The 18,077-nt window shown below is 41.3% G+C and overlaps 1 protein-coding gene and 2 pseudogenes across 14 annotated transcripts in view; 1 reads left to right on the forward strand and 2 right to left on the reverse strand.

Moving 5' to 3' along the window:
• The window catches only part of SCMH1 (Scm polycomb group protein homolog 1), a 219,479-nt gene that overhangs the window by 85,099 nt on the left and 116,303 nt on the right, over positions 1–18,077 (reverse strand). For 11 of the 14 annotated variants that reach the window (XM_062191072.1, XM_062191075.1, XM_062191076.1 and 8 more), the window contains one exon: positions 8,390–8,478. The exons of the other annotated variants lie outside the window; for them this stretch is intronic. In XM_062191072.1, coding sequence (XP_062047056.1) covers positions 8,390–8,478 — 89 coding nt within the window. The remainder of the gene's footprint in view (positions 1–8,389; positions 8,479–18,077) is intronic. 14 annotated transcript variants of the gene reach the window in all.
• On the reverse strand, positions 3,991–4,835 carry LOC133760484 (lysosomal-associated transmembrane protein 4B-like; annotated as a pseudogene).
• On the forward strand, positions 5,272–5,376 carry LOC133761231 (U2 spliceosomal RNA; annotated as a pseudogene).

Raw genomic sequence — 18,077 nt, forward strand, 5'->3', positions numbered from 1 at the left:
TCATTTGGATGAGTAAAAGTGACTGCGAGGGGCCAGCACTGTGGTGCAGCAGGTAAAGCTGCTACATATGGGCACTGGTTTGAGCCCTAACTGCTCCTCTTCTGATCCAGCTCTCTGCTATGGTCTCAGAAAGTAGCAGAGGATGGCCCATGTGCTTGGGCCCCTGCACCCACGTGGGAGACCTAGAAGAAAGAAACTTTTGGTTCCTGGCTTCAGTTCAACCCAGCTCCCAGTCACTATGGCCATTTGGGGAGTGAACCAGTGGATGGAGGATTTCTCTCTCTCTCTTTCTCTCTCTCTCTGCCTTTCTGTAACTCTGCCTTACAAATAAAGAAGTAAATCTTTTTAAAAGTGACTGCTATATGAGTTTTATAATGGAGGCTCCTATTTTAAATACATTTCAAAGTATACCAAAGTATTACTTAATTAATCCAAACATTTGATACCTTTGCTTTAGATTTTTGTTAAATAAATAAATTTGCAGATAAAGTAGAGTCTCCCCTTGTGCCCTTTCTCTCTCCTATTTCCCTTCTACCTACCACAGAGGTAACAATTACCCATATATTTTTATATCTTATTATATAAGTACATATCCATTTGCATGCTTTTAAATTTTATATAAATGGTATTATACTATACACATTCTATAATCTTTTTTAACATCATGTTTTTATAAGTTATTCACATTGATAAATACAGCTCCAGATAATTTTAACTATTAATAATATTCCATTATGTGTATACATCAAAATGTACTCTTTCTTTTTATTAAGATTCATTTATTTATTTGAAAGGTAGAGTTACAGAGAGGCAGAGGTGGGGGTGAGGGGTCTTCCATCTGCTGGTCCAGTCTCCAGCTGGCTGCAAGGCTGGAACTGAGCTGATCTGAAGCCAGGAGCCAGGAGCTTCTTCTGGGTCTCCTGCATGGGTACAGGGGCTCAAGGACCTGGGCCATCTTCCACTGCTTTCCCAGGCCATAGCAGAGAGCTGGATTGGAAGTGGAGCAGCCGGGACTCAAACCGGTGTGCATATGGGATTCAGGCACTGCAGGCAGAGGCTTTACCTGCTACACCATAGCAGCAGTCCCAGTCATTCTCTTTTGATAGACATTTAAAGTTGTTCCAAATTGTTTACTACTTCAAAAAAGTTTTAGTGACCATCCTTGCACTGTTACGTGCTTTACATGTAGGAGGGAACCAGGGATTTCATCTGAGCTTCCCATGTGGTGGTAGGGACCCAAGTACTTCAGCAATCATCTGGCACACCAGCAGGAAGCTGGATCAGAAGTGTGAAGTAGCTGGGACTCAAATCAGTACTCAAATTGGCACACTCCAATACGGGATGCAGGCATTAAATCACTGCACCAGAACACCCACTCCTATTCTTTCTCTTTTAGCTTTTAGATACATTTTAATCAGCTTTTCAAATTCCTAAGAAAAATCTTATGAAGATTCTGACTGAAATTGAAATGAATCTTAATTTGTATAGGCATAATCTTTTTTAGGTATAATAATTGAGCCTTCTGAAATGAAAAGACATGACAGGGGCCTGTGCTGTGGCAGGTAAAGCCACGGCCTGCAGTGCTGGCATCCCATATGGGCACCAGTTCAAGTCCCAGCTGCTCCACTTCTGATCCAGCTCTCTGCTATGGCCTGGGAAAGCAGTAGAAGATGGCCCAAGTGCTTGGGCCCCTGCACCTGTGTGGGAGACCTGGAGGAAGGTCTTGGCTCCTGGCTTTGGATAGGCACAGGTCTGACCATTGTGGCCAACTGTGGAGTGAACCAGAGGATGGAAGACCTCTCTCTCTCTCTCCCCTTCTCTCTTTGTGTGACTCTGACTTTCAAATAAATAACTAAATCTTTTTTTAGAAAAGACATGAAAGTCTTTTCCATCTGCTAAGACTTTTTAAAATATGAATGTCTTCTTTAATATAGATAACATAGAAGAAATAATCTTCGCTATGTATGACACTGAACCTTTGCAATGGAAAAGGTTATCATTTCTTGAAGACTTCTTTAATATGGACTTATTCTTAAACAGATTTTTAAATTTCCTTTATAAATAACTATTGTTTATTAATATGTTTTTCTAGGTATATTATATAATTCCATTATTATAAATGGCATCTAAAAATTTATTTTCAAATCATTTGTTCCTGTTAAGCAGGAATAAACTAGTTTTTAAAAATGATCAACAGATTTGATACTGATCACTTGCACTGAATTATATATCAAGTTCTATATGCTTAATTTATCAATTATTGAGAGGTATGTATTTTTTAAAATCCTCTAATTTAAATTTTCCAATTTGGTCATCTAATTTTATCAATTTTTGCTTTATATATTTATTATATATGTAATATATTTTATATATTTTATAACTTCTTTAATTTGTGAACTGTACTTTTAAAAATATATTTATTTTTATATATTTGAAAGACAGAGTTACCCAGAGAGGGAGAGAGACAGAGAGAGATCTTCTATCTGCTGGCTCACTCCCCAAATAGATACAGAGCCTGGAGCTCTATCTGGATCTCCCATGTAGGTGTAGGTGGCAGGGGACCAAGCACTTGGGCCATCCTCTGCGGCCTCCCAGGCACATTATCAAGGAAGCTGGATCAGAAGTGGAGCAGACAGGACTCACTGGTGCCCAATGGATGCTGATGTCCCAAGTGGCAGCCTAACCTGCTGAGCCACAATGACATCCCACTGTACTTTTTTTTAACCATTAGGTAGTGATCTCTTTAACACTTTTTAGAATCAAAGTCTTCTTTGTCTGATTTTAGTATAGTTTATATCAAATTAATTGTGACAAAAGCTTGCCTAATATATCTTTTATTTTCAGCATTTTATGTTGTTATATCTAAGCAGTGCCTATAGTAAAGATCAAATATTTAGATTTAAAAAAATCTATGTATTACTAAACTAATGAGTCTAAGCTTATTTCCTATGGTAACTGATATACCTGAATTTATTAGAGCCGTCTTATTGTTCACATATCCATTTAACTGATTTTTTTCTTGGATATGGGCAAATTTCAGTTTAATTGCAAAAACTTTCATTTACAGCAAAATCATGAACAACAGGAAAGCTGCCAACTTTGAACACAGGAAATATAAAATTCTTTTGCAATTCAGGTAGTACAGATAGGGGCCTTCCACAGGGAGCACAACCTCCCTTGTTTTCCTGAAGACAGACGTTTTCAAAGATGGCAAGGCATACTGGGAAAATCACACTAGTCGGAGGTACCTTGCAGGGAAGAAAGAAAAACTCTTATCCATAATATAAGGTAAATATATAACAGTCATCCCACTTGATAAAGCAAGTAGATATTCTCTTTGGGTTAGGCTAAAAGTAGAACACTAAGTAAAAGGGGGAAACCAACTCCCATTCAGTGCCAAATAAACCAGTTCCATCCCCAAGCTTGGAGTTACTAACCTTGCTACCTGAGATTATCTAATAGTCTCAATATAGTCCATCAAGAAAGCCCATGACCAGCAAATACAAATGGTCGTTGAATTTAAATCATCAAGGATAATAGGGAAACTCTTTTGTTATTTGTATGGGTGTGGGTATGCCTGTGTACTCTTACAGCAATGGTTACACAATCAACATTTCTGTTTTCATAAAGGTTTGTTCTATACATTGGATGGTTTAAGCAAAGTACTGTGTAATTTTTTATTTTATACTTTGCATACAGATAGAGGGAACAGAGAAAAAGTATGACTAATCATTGCCTCAAAGGGTATAAAACCAGACTTTTGACTCAAGGCCTATCCATACATAGCTTGGGGCAGCTTCAATGCTCTAATGGAGTCCCTTAGATTCCCACCCCTACAGAAAGAACTCTATAGCTAATCTATCACAGTGTTCTAGCTCAAGCAAATGTGTAAAACGATGGAAGATTTCAACTTCACAACCAAATTTTAAAATGTAGCATTTCAGCAGCAAGGAAATTTGGAGAGCTCATCTCAGCAGTCGAATTGCAGAACTACTGCTCAGATGTTTGAGAAGTCAAGCTGTTGTTCTCAGCTCTACTGCCTCCCTCCCAGGCTTTGGCAGACACAGAAGGCAGTGGTGGCTCCTTAGCAGAGCCATTAACAGTGGCATCATAAAGTGGAGGTAACATTTCAGTGTTATTGCTGGTGATATAAACCAGGACATCAGAGGCATTCCTGCTATTGATGTATTGGTAACAGTTTCAAACGCAGCTAATCAAGTAATGCTTAAGTCAAGATATTGCTGATAAGCAGAAGAACAGTCACAATCAAACAGGTAGGATTCACTGACATGATATCATCTCTGCCGGGGAAATTAGGAGGCAGTTGACTTATGTATTACTGAATAAATAAGCACAGTGACTGTAACCAATGTGTTCAGGCAAAAATTGAAGATCCAGTAACAAGAACAGGATGAGCCAGGCAGTGTGTTGCTTGAATGCCAATAAGTGGCCACTGCACATATCGGGGTCATGAGAAATTGTGGTAGTTATGCACATATTGGTATTATATGAACTCAATGTCGCCTCCTAGTTCAGGACTCAAAGTGATATTGGTCAGCCAACGGGCTCAGTAAAATCTACAGGACCACAACATTGATGATCAAATACCAGACGCAAGCAGTATAGGGCTGGTGTGGACATGGCAGACAGGCAGGCAGCTATTGGGAGTAGAACTGCGACTAGGATGCAGCTATCTTCATCATTCTGGCTTTGAGCGCAGTGATGCAAGTGCATGCCCAAGTCTGCAGGAACTTCGGCTGTATATCCCTAGGCTCTGCCACCACCTGGGCACCTGGCCCACTCACTCACCCTCCTGCCTTACCCAGTTCCGCCATCCCCTTGAGCTCTGAGTGGCTGTCCCAACCTAACATTGTGCTTTGAAGGTGGCCAACTTGATTTTCAACTGTTGTTTTTTTTTTTTTCGTTCTCAGTCAGCTCAGTCTTCTTCTCCCTCCCCCTTCCATTGATTTAGAAGTTAAACATTCTAGTTGAAATCTTTTGGTGGACCCCTGTAAGATTTTAACTGCAGAGTTGATTCAACAAAGTCTAAAACTCATCTTTATTTCTAGTCCCAAAAATAAAAGAACTTGAGAATATTTTAAGTATTCTTGGCTTGTATAGATGGAGGTAATTTAGTTCTATATTGTTACCCTACCAATTGGTCACTTTTGGTCTTATAATTGGTAGACACAGTAATAGGCAGTACTTAATTAGTTTTATTCAAATGTAACCAATCTCTTTCTTCACCATTGCTTCTAGCATCTTGTTCTTATTGCTTCTAGGCCTTTTGGCTAAGATCAAGTGTAGCATCCTATTCTTACTTTCTGGTTCAACTACCTTCCTCTTAAAATATATTTTTCAGTTGCTTTACTAGTTGATATTTAGTATCTACTTGTATTGGCTTTTTCTGGATTGTTTGATTTTACCTTAATTCTGAAACAATACTACAAATTAATATAGAATTCCAGGTGAATGACTACATTCTCTCAGTACTTTGAAAATATTACTTCATTATTTTTTGGCTTATACTGCTGCTACCAAGAAATGTGCTGTCAGCTAACTAATTCCTCTGAAGGTATTACTCTGTTTGATCCTATCTTCTCTTTTGACTTTAGTTTTCTTTAGTAAGACTGTGATGTTTTAAGGTGTGTATCTGTCTGTATTTCACATTCTAGAGAAGTCTCAGTTATCTTTTCAATGCTGCCTTTCTCTAATTCATCTTTCTAGATTTCAAGTTTACCATCTAATGAGTCTTCTAATATTATTTTCCTTGTTTCTTTTCCTAACATTTCCATCTCTTTTCTCTGTGTGCTAATATGGGGAAATTCCTTACAGATTCTTGCAGTTAATTCTTTTTTTATGTTTAAGTTACATATATACCTGTTAATTTTTAATTTTAATGGTTTGAAATTTAAGCTTCATATCTAGGTGTCCAATTTAGTCTTTCTCTAAATCTGCCTTTAAAAAATAGTATTTGGACTTTTTCCACTTTTTAATCCTTTGTTTAGTTCTGTATTTTTAAAAAATTTTTAAAAAGATTTTATTTATTTGAGAGGTAGAGTTACAGACAGTGAGAGGAAGAGACAGAGAGAAAGGTCTTCCTTCTGTTGGTTCACTTCCCAAATGACCTCAATGGCCAGAGCTGCGCCGATCCAAAGCCAGGAGCCAGGTGTTTCTTCCCAGGATCCCATGTAGGTGCAGGGGCCCAAGAACTTGGGCCATCTTTTACTGCTTTCCCAGGCCATAGCAGAGAGCTAGATTGGAAGAGGAGCAGCCAGGACTAGAACCGGCGCCCATATGGGATGCTGGTGCCAAAGGCAGAGCATTAACCTACTGCGCCACAGCACCAGCCCCTGTAGTTTTTTTTTTTTTTTTAATATTTATTTATTTACTTGAAAGTCAGAGTTACAAAGAAAGAAGAAGACAGAAAGAGAGAGATCTTCCATCCATTGGTTCACTCCCCAAATGGCCGTAACATTTGTAGCTGTGCCAGGATGAAGCCAAGGGCCCAGAACTCCCTCCATGACTCCCAAATGGGCGGTAGGGACGCAGGTGCTTGGGTTACCTTCTGCTGCTTTCCCAGGCACACTAGCAGGGAGCTGAATCTCAAGTGAAGCAACTGGTCTTGAGCCAGCATGGGATGCCAGTGCTGCAGACAGTGGCTTTTCCTGCTATGCCACAACTCCTGCCCCATTTCATTAGTTCTTTAAGTCATTTTCAAATACTTAATTCACAATCGCTATATATTTCTATTATCTGAAAGTCCTTGGGGTTACATCTACGGACTCCCCATTATGTTAGGTTTGTTAAAGCGTTGAAGGGCTGTCTAGGTCCGGACCATGTGCTTATCTGCAGTGGTACTTCACTCTGATACCTGCAGTGAATCAAATTCTCCCAATTTTGGGTTTGTTTCTGCCAGGCACCTAGAAATAGCTCCATACTATTCTGGAGTACTAGACAGCGTAGGAACTGTATCTGAACTCCATTCCTGTGCTTGCCCAGAGTCCAGCAGAAATTCTTCCTATCAACATAATCATCTTGTCACTAAGGGGTAAAAATTTGAGGGAGCTGATCTGGTTTTTATGCGGCAGTTTCAGGTTCACGTCCTTGCCCAGCTTGGGTGCAAGGCCTCATCTGTGTCTTAACTGTGGCTGTAGAAAGACAAGATTCTCAGAAAGACTAGCAAAGCCCCTTTGGCAGCAGCAGGGTCAGTAGCTAAATTAAAACTCTCGGTTTTCCATCTTCATTTTTGGCCTCTGAAGATTTTTCTACCTCAACCAAACGTTGAAAAGAATATTTGCTAATTCCCCACCACTGGAACTTTGAGGTATTTTGTAGTGAAAGAGTTTTAAGTTTTCAGGTACACTGTTATTTTTGAAATTAGGATATTCTCAGAGTTTAGACTTAATTGGGATCATGGGCAAACCAAACTAGTACCCTTTACAGTAACTCTCACCCCATTAGAAAATTCAACTGGTAGCAGACTGTCTTTTCCCTTGAGAAATGAGGAAGAACAAATACCAGGTTTGTGTCCTTGTTCTCCTACTTACTAGCCATATGATCATGAGCAAGTGCTTTGGCAAAAATATATTTCCTTAACTATTAAATGGCAATAATAATTATTTGTTCATAAAGTTGTCTATGGGTATTAAATGAGGTAGTCTCTTTTCTTTCTCTACAGAACTTGAAGAATATAATAAGTAATGTTTCTTTAGCTTATATAACATTTTATATATATATATATATATTTTTTTTTTTTTTTTGACAGGCAGAATGGATAGTGAGAGAGAGAGACAGAGAGAAAGGTCTTCCTTTGCAGTTGGTTCACCCTCCAATGGCCGCTGCGGCTGGCGCATCCCGCTGATCCGAAGCCGGGAGCCAGGTTCTTTTCCTGGTCTCCCATGTGGGTGCAGGGCCCAAGGACTTGGGCCATCCTCCACTGCCTTTCCGGGCCATAGCAGAGACCTGGCCTGGAAGAGGGGCAACCGGGATAGAATCCGGCACCCCAACCGGGACTAGAACCCGGTGTGCTGGTGCCGCAAGGCGGAGGATTAGCCTGTTAAGCTACGACGCCAGCCACATTTTATAGTTCTAATAAAAACATTTAACAACCCTGTGAGGTAGACAGAGTCCCATGAAAGGATCTTAGTTTAGCTTATTACTGACAGATGAGATCCCAAACCCAATAATCCTAACTTACACTCTAACATACTCCTTCCAGGATAATTGTTACTTTGTAAGGTACTAAAAATTCTATTAAATTAGTTTCTGAGAAGGTATCTTTAGGCCATAAATATAATGTGGACATCACAGGCTCAGTAACTGACACAATTTAATTTTCTCTGACCTTATGCAGCTTGGAGTTGGTGATACTGAAGGGACAGCATACCTTATGGAAAATCCTGATGGGAGCCATCTCTGCTCCATTTAGTGTCTTCAAAAGGAACATGGGCCAAGAGGAAGCATTCAATCGAAATCCTACAGCAAATATAATGGGCAAAAAATTAAAAATGTGTTCAAAAGGTAATGGTGAAACCAAGTTCTCCCTTTGGAATTCAGCTACTCATGTAACAACCTATGCTGTGACAGCCATAGAATCATGTTTAAGAGAAGAAATGCCTCATTAGATAGATGACGAAGATGAGACATAGAAGAGGAACTATAACTTGTCCAAGGTAACACTGAAAAGTTAAGTAGGAGTACAGGGTCTCCAAATCAAGTTCCCTGAATCCAAGACATTTTAGAGAATATTTGTCATAATGTCTAGAAACTTTCCTTTCTAAACACAAAAAGGATATGAGATATGACTAACAAATACTTAGAAATGATCTATACAGTGGAATGTGAAAGGGGTTTTTATCTCTTAAGAAATCAAACATGTAAACTGATAAATCCAAGATACTCATATAAGTCAATAATTCCAGTTTATCTCAACCTAACACAATATGCTCATATAGTAAATAGTCATTACTGTAGTTAGGCATTCCACTTAAGAGCTCCAAGTGTTTCTTTGAATTTGGCTTCAGATCTCCAACCTGAGATGACAAAATTTAATACTTCTTGATAGTCTCCTAACCTATACCAGTCTTCTTATTTCATTACAAAGAGCACACAGGCTATACCAAAGCTGCAGAGTTGGAAATAACAACAGATTCTGATATTATTCAGCACAATACTGTGTGCTAGGTACCATGCCAATCACTTTTCATTGGCTATCTAATTTAGTCATCAAGACAGCTATAGCAGGTAGATACAATCTTCATTTTATATATAAGGAAATAGGCACAAAATTAAATAAACTGCTTAATCCTTCCAAAATTCAAAGGTTTCTTGGGACAGTTCACCCCTATCAACAATGGTGATAGTGAAGTGGTTGCTCCTATCACTTAATAAAACTTTTATCACAGTGGCTGGTGCTATGGTACAGTGGGTTAGGTTGCTGCCTACAGTGTTGGCATCCCACATGGGCACCAGTTCAAGTCCTGGCTGCTCCACTTCCAACACAGCTCCCTGCTAATGGTCTAGGAAAGCAGTGGAGGATGTCCCAAGTGCTTGGGCCTCTGTACCCAGATAGGAGACGTTGAAGAAGCTCCTGGCTCCTGACTTTGGCCTGGCCTAGCCCTGGGCATTGTGGCTATTTAGGGAGCGAACCAGTGGATAGAAGTTATAACTACCTATAAATAAATAAATTAAAAAAAATCCTGCCATCACTTGCATTTTTTGCTTATTTAGCTTTTATTTTTCTAAATATTTATTTATTTTTTGAAAGGCAGAGTTACAGAGAGGCAGCCGCAACAGCTGGAACTGGGTCAACCCAAAGCCAGGCGCTTCTTCTGGATCTCCCAAGCAGGTGAGGGGCCCAAGTACTTGGGCCATCTACAACTGCCTTCCCAGGCAATAGCAGAGAGCTGAATCGGAAGTGGAGCAGTGGGTCTTGAACTGGCGCCCAGATGGGATACTGGCACTGCAGGCGGCAGCTTTACCTGCTATGCCACAGCGCTGGCCCCATTTATTTAAATTTTATTTTCTTTTTGGAAAACAAGTCATCCTAACTCTATGTGACTTGGTGGGGATGGGGTAACAATGTCATTTAAGAGCATCAGATTCCCCTAGATCAGAGGGGTGTGTGTATGTGTATGCATCTTCCAAGTTGGGCAATTATTTTCTGACAGGACATAGATGTTGGAGGGGAGAGCCTTTTGCCTCTTACTGTCTGGTTTCTACACAGAGGCCAGAATGCTAAGTTTAGGCTCTTTTAAAAATTTTTATTTATTTGTGTATGGTGGGAGATCTCCCATCCAATGGTTCATTCCCCAAATGCCTTCAGTAGCTAGGGTTAGGCCAAGCCGAAGCTGGGAGCCAGGAACTCTACCCAGATCTCCCATGTGGGTGGCAAGGACCCAAGTACTTGAGCCATCATATGTTGCTTCTCAGAGTGTGCATTAGCAGGAAGCTGGAATCTGGAGTGGAACCAGGACGTGAATCTAGAGACGCCAACATGAGATGCAGGTGTCCGAAGAAGGAGCTTAATCACTAGGCTAAATGCCCACCTTGGGTTTATGTTTATGCTTAAAAAACAGAGACAAGTCAGATCACATCACTCATGTTTACATTCACAATGCAAAATAAATCTAAACTCTTTATGCACATTTATAAGGCTTCCATGATCTAAAACTCATTTATTCGTCATTAGTAATCTCATTATTTACTTTCCTGCCCTCTTTACTGTTTTTTAAAAGATTATATTTACAGCCAGCGCCGGGGCTCACTTGGCTAATCCTCCGCCTGCGGTGCTGGCACCTTGGGTTCTAGTCCCAGTCCGGGCGCTGGATTCTGTCCCGGTTGCTCCTCTCCTAGTCTAGCTCTCTGCTGTGGCCCGGGAGGGCAGTGGAGGATAGCCCTAGTGCTTGGGCCCCTGCACCCGCATGGGAGACCAGGAGGAAGCACCTGGCTCCTGGCTTTGGATCGGCGCAGCGCTGGCCACAGCGGCCATTTGGGGGGGTGAACCAATGGAAAAGGAAGACCTTTCTCTCTGTCTCTAACTCTGCCTGTCAAAAAAACAAAAAACAAAAACAAACAAAAAGATTATATTTACTTATTTATTTGAAAGGCAAAACAACACAGAGGTCACACACACACACACACACACACAAAATCTTCCATTTGCCTGTTTACTCTCCAAAAGGCTGTAACAGCCAGGGGCAGGCTGGGCCAAAGCCACGAGCCAGGAAATCCATCTGGGTTTCCCACATCAGTGGCAGGAGCCCAAGAACTTGAGCCATCCTCTCCTGCCTTAATGGAGTAGCTGGGACTCCAACTAGCACACCAATATGGGATCCTAGCATCACAAAAGGTAGCTTAACTAGCTGCACCATGATGCCAGCCCCTGGTCTTCCTGTTTCTTAAACACATCAAGATGTTTATTTGACTCAAACAACTTTCCCTCAAATTTTTACATATATTTCACAGCTTAAATGTCATCTCATTAGAGAGGTACTCCTATATTATTAACCTAACATAGTCTCCTGAATCTATTCTGATACCTTCTTATTCCTAGCCCTTATTTCTTTAAAAATTTCTTTTTAAAATTTCCTTGTGTATCTCTTTTCTAATGCAATTGATTCCATTTAATTCTCAAAAAACCATGTACTACAGATGTATTAATGACCTTGCAGATGAGACAACTGGAAACTCAAAGGTCAAGGTAGGGGCCAGCACTGTGGTATAGCGGGTAAAGCTGCCGCCTGCAGTGCCAGCATTCCATATGGGCATTGGTTTGAGTCCTGGCTGCTCCACTTCTAATCAAGCTCTCTGCTATGGCCTGGGAAGGCAGTAGAAGATGGTCCAATTCCTTGGGCTCTTGCACTCACATGGGAGACCTGGAAGAAGCTCCTGGCTCCTGATAGACACAGCTCCAGCCATTGCTGCCAATTGGGGCATGAACCAGTGGACAGAAGTCCTCTCTTCTCTCTCTGTGTAACTCTGACTTTCAAATAAATAAATATATTTTTTAAAAAAGGTCAAGGTAAAGCAACTTACCAATGGCCACCCAACTAAGGTAGTGAGAAGCTAATGTTTACTTATTTTTAATTATTTTAATTGTATATATTTGTGGGTTACAGTGTGATAGTTTGATACATATATTCAATGTGGCTAAGCTAACATTACAAAATCAGAGCTCTTTTAATTCCAAACCCAGTGAACCTGCAAATATTATTTATCTGGATTCTTCCTAACAAAGTAGTTCTAAAGAGCTTTCAGCTGCTCCCAAGACTGTGGGACCACTGAATAAATTATAGGGTCCCACTGCTTGAACTATCGACCTGATGAAGCTCTTGGATTTAAACACAGAGCAGCAAGCATACAATTTCTGGAGGCAAGCAAGAGAATAGCATTCAGATCAAGAACCACCAGCTGGGGGCGGTGATGTGGCATTGAGGGCACCAGATCATGTCCCAGCTGCCCCACTTTCAATCCAGCTCTCTGGCAGTGGATAATTGCTCAAGTGCTTGGGTCCCTGCCACCCACAAGGGAGACCTGGATGGTGCTCCTGGCTCCTGGTTTTGGCCTGGCTGGACCAGACCATTGCAGCCATTTGTGAAATTAACTACTGGATGAGATCTCTCTTTCCTTGTCTCGGTGTAACTCTTTGAAAATAAATTATCTTAGAAAAAAAAAATGATCATCTGAGGTCCACATGCTTTGCCTTATGTAACATAGTGACTCCAAGCTTTGTGGAATTACTATGTGGCAATCAAGATGAATCCAGATGCTCTGAACTCATTTTCTTCTCCAAGAAGAGCTTTACATATACACATACTGAAAAATGAAAATGACTCACTGTACAACCTTGGACAACTCATTTTCCTTTCTCAAAACAGTACTTGTCAGATAAAGTGTTTCCAAACCCGTTTGGTGAAATATATAAATATCAACCCAAGAGTGAGAGAAACGAGAGGAGGAAGAGAGGTGCTGAAGAAACTGTATTCCCTAAGGAAGAGAACACCCAGTCTAACAGTATTTGGGAAGGACTGTTAGGATTACTCTTAGTGTTGACAGGACTTTACCTCATCTCCCTGCTACACACTCAAACACAGGTGAATTCAGATCTATTTAACTGGGAGTAGGAGTTATGATACCTTGAGAGGACAAAAGTACAGAGGTGGATATGTACAGACACGTCTGGCATTGCCCAATGACAATGATCTTGCAAAAAAGAGGAGTTCAGTGATTATCTGAAACATAACCTTTGTAAAATAAGCATTTGAGCAACCAAAGTCAAAGTTACTTCCAAAATTTTGTTTCCCCATGAATTTCTACCCAGTTTAAAAAATGAGGCCGGCGCCGTGGCTCAACAGGCTAATCCTCTGCCTAGCAGCGCCGGCACACCAGGTTCTAGTCCCGGTCGGGGCACCGGATTCTGTCCCGGTTGCTCCTCTTCCAGGCCAGCTCTCTGCTATGCCCAGGGAGTGCAGTGAAGGATGGCCCAAGTGCTTGGGCCCTGCACCCCATGGGAGACCAGGAGAAGCTGGCTCCTGCCTTCGGATCAGTGCGGTGCGCCGGCTGCAGCGAGCTGGCCGCGGCGGCCACTGGATGGTGAACCAATGGCAAAAGGAAGACCTTTCTCTCTGTCTCTCTCTCTCACTGTCCACTCTGCCTGTCAAAAAAAAAATAAAATGAAATATCTATTTTTTTAAAACCCATTTTCCATTGACCCTGGAGGCTGGCTAGCAACTGAAAAGATTATCCATGACAGTAGCAATACAAAGGGTACCTTTCAATCCAACATACTGCATATCTACTGGAGCCTGTGGCTGTGACCAGTTTCATGGAGCAGGCAGTTTATACAGGAATCCTGACACACTTGACAAGGAGCCACTCTAGAGACTAGGTTCTGCTGGGACTCTCAAACACAGACACCGGAATCCCCTGGAGAACTTTAAAGAATACACCAGTTCCACTCCCAGCAATTCTGATTTAACTGATTAGAAATAAGATTTAGGTACTGAAATTTTATTTAGAAAGGCATTACTTTAAAAAAACATTAATTTGAGAGGTAGACCAACAGACAGAGATAGAGAGTTCCCATCTGTTGGCTTACTCCTCAAATGCCAGCAATACCTGAGCAAGGCCAAAGCTGGGAACTCTCCTGATAGGGTGGCAGGGATCCACCTACTTGATAAGAAATATTGGTGTCCCAACAGGTAGCTTAATTGCTAAAGCCAAAGGCTTACCTCATAGGCACTGAGTGGTTTTTAAGAGTTATTTATGGGGGGCCAGTGCCATGACTCATTTGGTTAATCCTCCGCCTGCGGCACCAGCATCCCATATGGGCGCCAGGTTCTAGTCCCGGTTGCTCCTCTTCCAGTCCGGCTCTCTGCTGTGGCCTGGGAAGGCAGTGGAGGATGGCCCAAGTGCTTGGGGCCCTGCACCAGGATGGGAGACCAGGAAGAAGCATCTGGCTCCTGGCTTTGGATCGGCGCAGCGCCGGCTGAGGTGGCCATTTGGGGAGTGAACCGGTGGAAGGAGGACCTTTCTCTCTGCCTCTCTCTCACTGTCTATAATTCTACCTGCCAAATAAATTAAAAAAAAAAAAAGATTTATTTATGGGGCCGGCACTGTGGCTCACTTGGTAAATCCTCCGCCTGTGGCGCCAGCATCCCATATGGGTGCTGGGTTCTAGTCCCGGCTGCTCCTCTTCCAGTCCGGCTCTCTGCTGTGGCCTGGGAAGGCAGTGGAGGGTGGCCCAAGTGCTTGGGCCCTGCACCCGAGTGGGAGACCAGGAGGAAGCACCTGGCTCCTGGCTTCGGATCGGCACAGTGCCGGCCATAGTGGCCATTTGGGGGGTGAACCAACGGAAGGAAGACCTTTCTCTCTTTCTCTCTGTCTAAAACTCTACCTGTCAAATAAAAAAAGGATTTATTTATTTATTTGAAAGTCACAGTTACAGAGAGAGAGAATGAGAGGCAGAGAGAAATAGAGAGGTCTTCCATCCGCTGGTTCATTTCCCAGTTGGCCACAATGGCCAGAGCTACACTGTTTGGAAGCCAGGAGCAAGGAGCTTCATCCTGGTCTCCCACATGGGTGCAGGGACCCAAGGGCCTGGGCCATCTCCCACTGCTCTCCCAGGCCATAGCAGAGAGCTGGATCAGAAGTGGAGCAGCCAGGACTCAAACTGGAGTCCATATGCGATGCCAACACTGCCACAGCGCGAGCCCAGGCACTGAGTTTTTAAAATTTTTATTTATTTGAAAGGCAGAGAGACAGAAAGAGAGTGAGGGAGAGAGAGATATCTTCCATCCAGTAGAGTTCACTCAACTGCCTACAACAGCCAAAACTGGGCCATGCTGAAGCCTGGAGCTGAAAACTCAATTTGGGTCACCCAGATAGGTGGCAGGCACCCAACGACTTGAGCCATCACCTGCAGCTTCCTAGGGTGCGCATTGGCAGGAATCTGGAATTTGGAGTGGAACTGGGACTTGAGTCCAGGTATTCAAATAGAGAATCTGGCTGTCCCAGGCAATATCTTAATCCTATGCCAACTGCCTGCCTTTGTGTAGAAATCGCTACATAACAGGTAGCCAAGTTTGAGAATTATTGCTCCAGAGCCCTATTTAGAAGAAATATGTACAATTTTTAGTAGCAGAATTGGTCAGTAGAAAAGAAACATTGCACCTTACTATCTTTTTTCCTTGGAGGAGGACTCCACAAAGGGAGTAATCTCTCTTAGAACGAACACACACACACACACACACACCACAGCAGTTTAACAGAGAAGAATGTTCTTCCACAGCAATGCTTCTCAAATATGAGCAACTGTACCAGTCTCAAGAGAGCCATTTTGCCATGCAGAACTGCAAGCCTATTACGTAGAGATGCTGACTCAGCAACTCTGGGCAAAGTCCAAGGAGGCCTGGAGAACATGCACACACATACAATTATGTAAAAGGTTTATTTTAAAAATTTTATTTTGAAAAGCTGTAGACCTACAGAGAAGTATCAAAAATAATACATGTAATGAGTAGCTACACACCCTTCACCCAGATTCAAATTAACATTTTGCCACACTTGCTTGCAATCTATTTACACTTACTTGGCCCCAGACCATGTGAAACCTGGAGACTTCATGGCACTCCAACCCTGAATTCATCAGTATATTTGCCCTTAGAAAGATCTTCTTGTAAAAACTGTAATGTTGTCAGACTCAAGAAATTGTTTATTTTCATTCATCCTCAAAATGTTTTTCATAGCTATTTAATTTCTAACTACAAGATTCAATTGAGAACCACATATTGCATTTGGTTTTCATGTTTCTTTACTTTCCTTTAGAACACCCCTGTTTCCTTTTTTCGATTTTCAGGGTATTGACATTTTTGAAGAGTCAGGCTAATTGCTTTATAGAATGTCCCATGATTTGGATGTTTTCTGGTTCCTTTACTATTATATTCATGCTAAAGAATTTTGACAAAATATTACACATGATATTCAGTACTTTTCATTCTACTACTTCCTGAAGCACAAAATGTCAATTTACCTAATTATTACACTAAATTTGATTATTTATTAAAAGGTGACTGATAAATTTCTTTATTGTAATCCTCCTTATAATTAATATGTAACCAATGGAATGCTGGTGCTGTGGTATAATAGGTTAAGCCTCTGCCTGAGGCACCAGCATCCCATATGGGTGTCAAGTTTGAGTCCTGGCTGCTCTACTTCTGATCCAGCTCCCTGCTGGTAGCTGGGAAAAGCAGAAGATAGCCCAAATGTATGGGTCCCTGCACCCATGTTGGAGACCAGAGGAAGCTCCTGGCTCCTGGTTTCAGATCAGCCCAGCTCCGCTATGGTGGCCGTTTGGAGAGTGAACCAGTGGATGGAAGATCTCTGTTTCTCCCTTTCTGTAACCCTGCCTCTCAAATAAATAAACCTTTAAAAATATGTAATTAATAGAAACTTTGAGACTGTGTGAGTATCCTATTCCCAAATATGCTTTTTTATCCAATGTTTTTAGCATTCGTTAACCTTGTATCAATAGTGATCTTCTTTCTATAATTACTAGCTAGCATTCTATAAAGGAGACTTCTCTAACTTCAAGTTTTTGTCAATTTTTATGACATGGACCCAGAGATGTTATTACCATCACTCTTTTATTTTTTTGGACAGGCAGAGTGGAGAGTGAGAGACAGACAGACAGAAAGAACCGTCTTCCTTTTTCCGTTGGTTCACCCCCTAGTGACTGCTGCGGCCGGCACGCTGTGGCCGGCGCACTGCGCTGATCCGAAGCCAGGAGCCAGGTGCTTCTCCTAGTTTCCCATGCGGGAGCAAGGCCCAAGCACTTGGGCCATCCTCCACTGCAATACCGGGCCACAGCAGAGAGCTGTGTTTTATTTTTATTATTTGTGATTCTATTTCCCAGATTTGCTTGTCAGAGAGCCATTTTCACACTGCTCCTGTGTCCTTTTGATGTTTTTATCATTTTTTGAGGCAAACTTGTTTCCTAGAATAAGATATTCCAAATTCAACTTACAGCATTCCCTTCTTTTTGAACTTGGAATCGGTTATTTCTCCAAGGAACCATAATTCCTTTTGGTAAAAAAATGAGATTCAAAAAATCGAAAAAAAGGTGTGATTATCTCTAGGTCTTTTCTATGTACTGAGCTTAGAAAATATTCACATATTTACATATACAAGACATACTATAAATGTTACATGTATATGACATATATGTATTTACATTAAAGTCAAGAGTTTACATAGAAACTCTCTAGTTCAAATTCAATATTGCAGAGTTCTTCCTCATCTTCCCCCATTTGATATTTGTATCTTATTTACTAATTTGTTCTATTTTGAATTCTTACAAAAGTATGATTATTTACAAATCATGAGCATTATTAAAAGTCAGAATTCCTTTGTAGTTCTACTTTTTCTTTAGAATATGCCCTATTATGTGCCTTTTGTAAGGTTCTATATCCAAAAAAACTACTTGAATTAATATTTTTTTCAGAGAGGTTATGATATCCGTTTGATACAGAGCTCCATTTGTTTCTAATCATTTTTAGGGTAGTATATTATATGTA

Source organism: Lepus europaeus, chromosome 5 (genome assembly GCF_033115175.1).
Source record: "Lepus europaeus isolate LE1 chromosome 5, mLepTim1.pri, whole genome shotgun sequence".
NCBI lineage: Eukaryota > Metazoa > Chordata > Mammalia > Lagomorpha > Leporidae > Lepus > Lepus europaeus.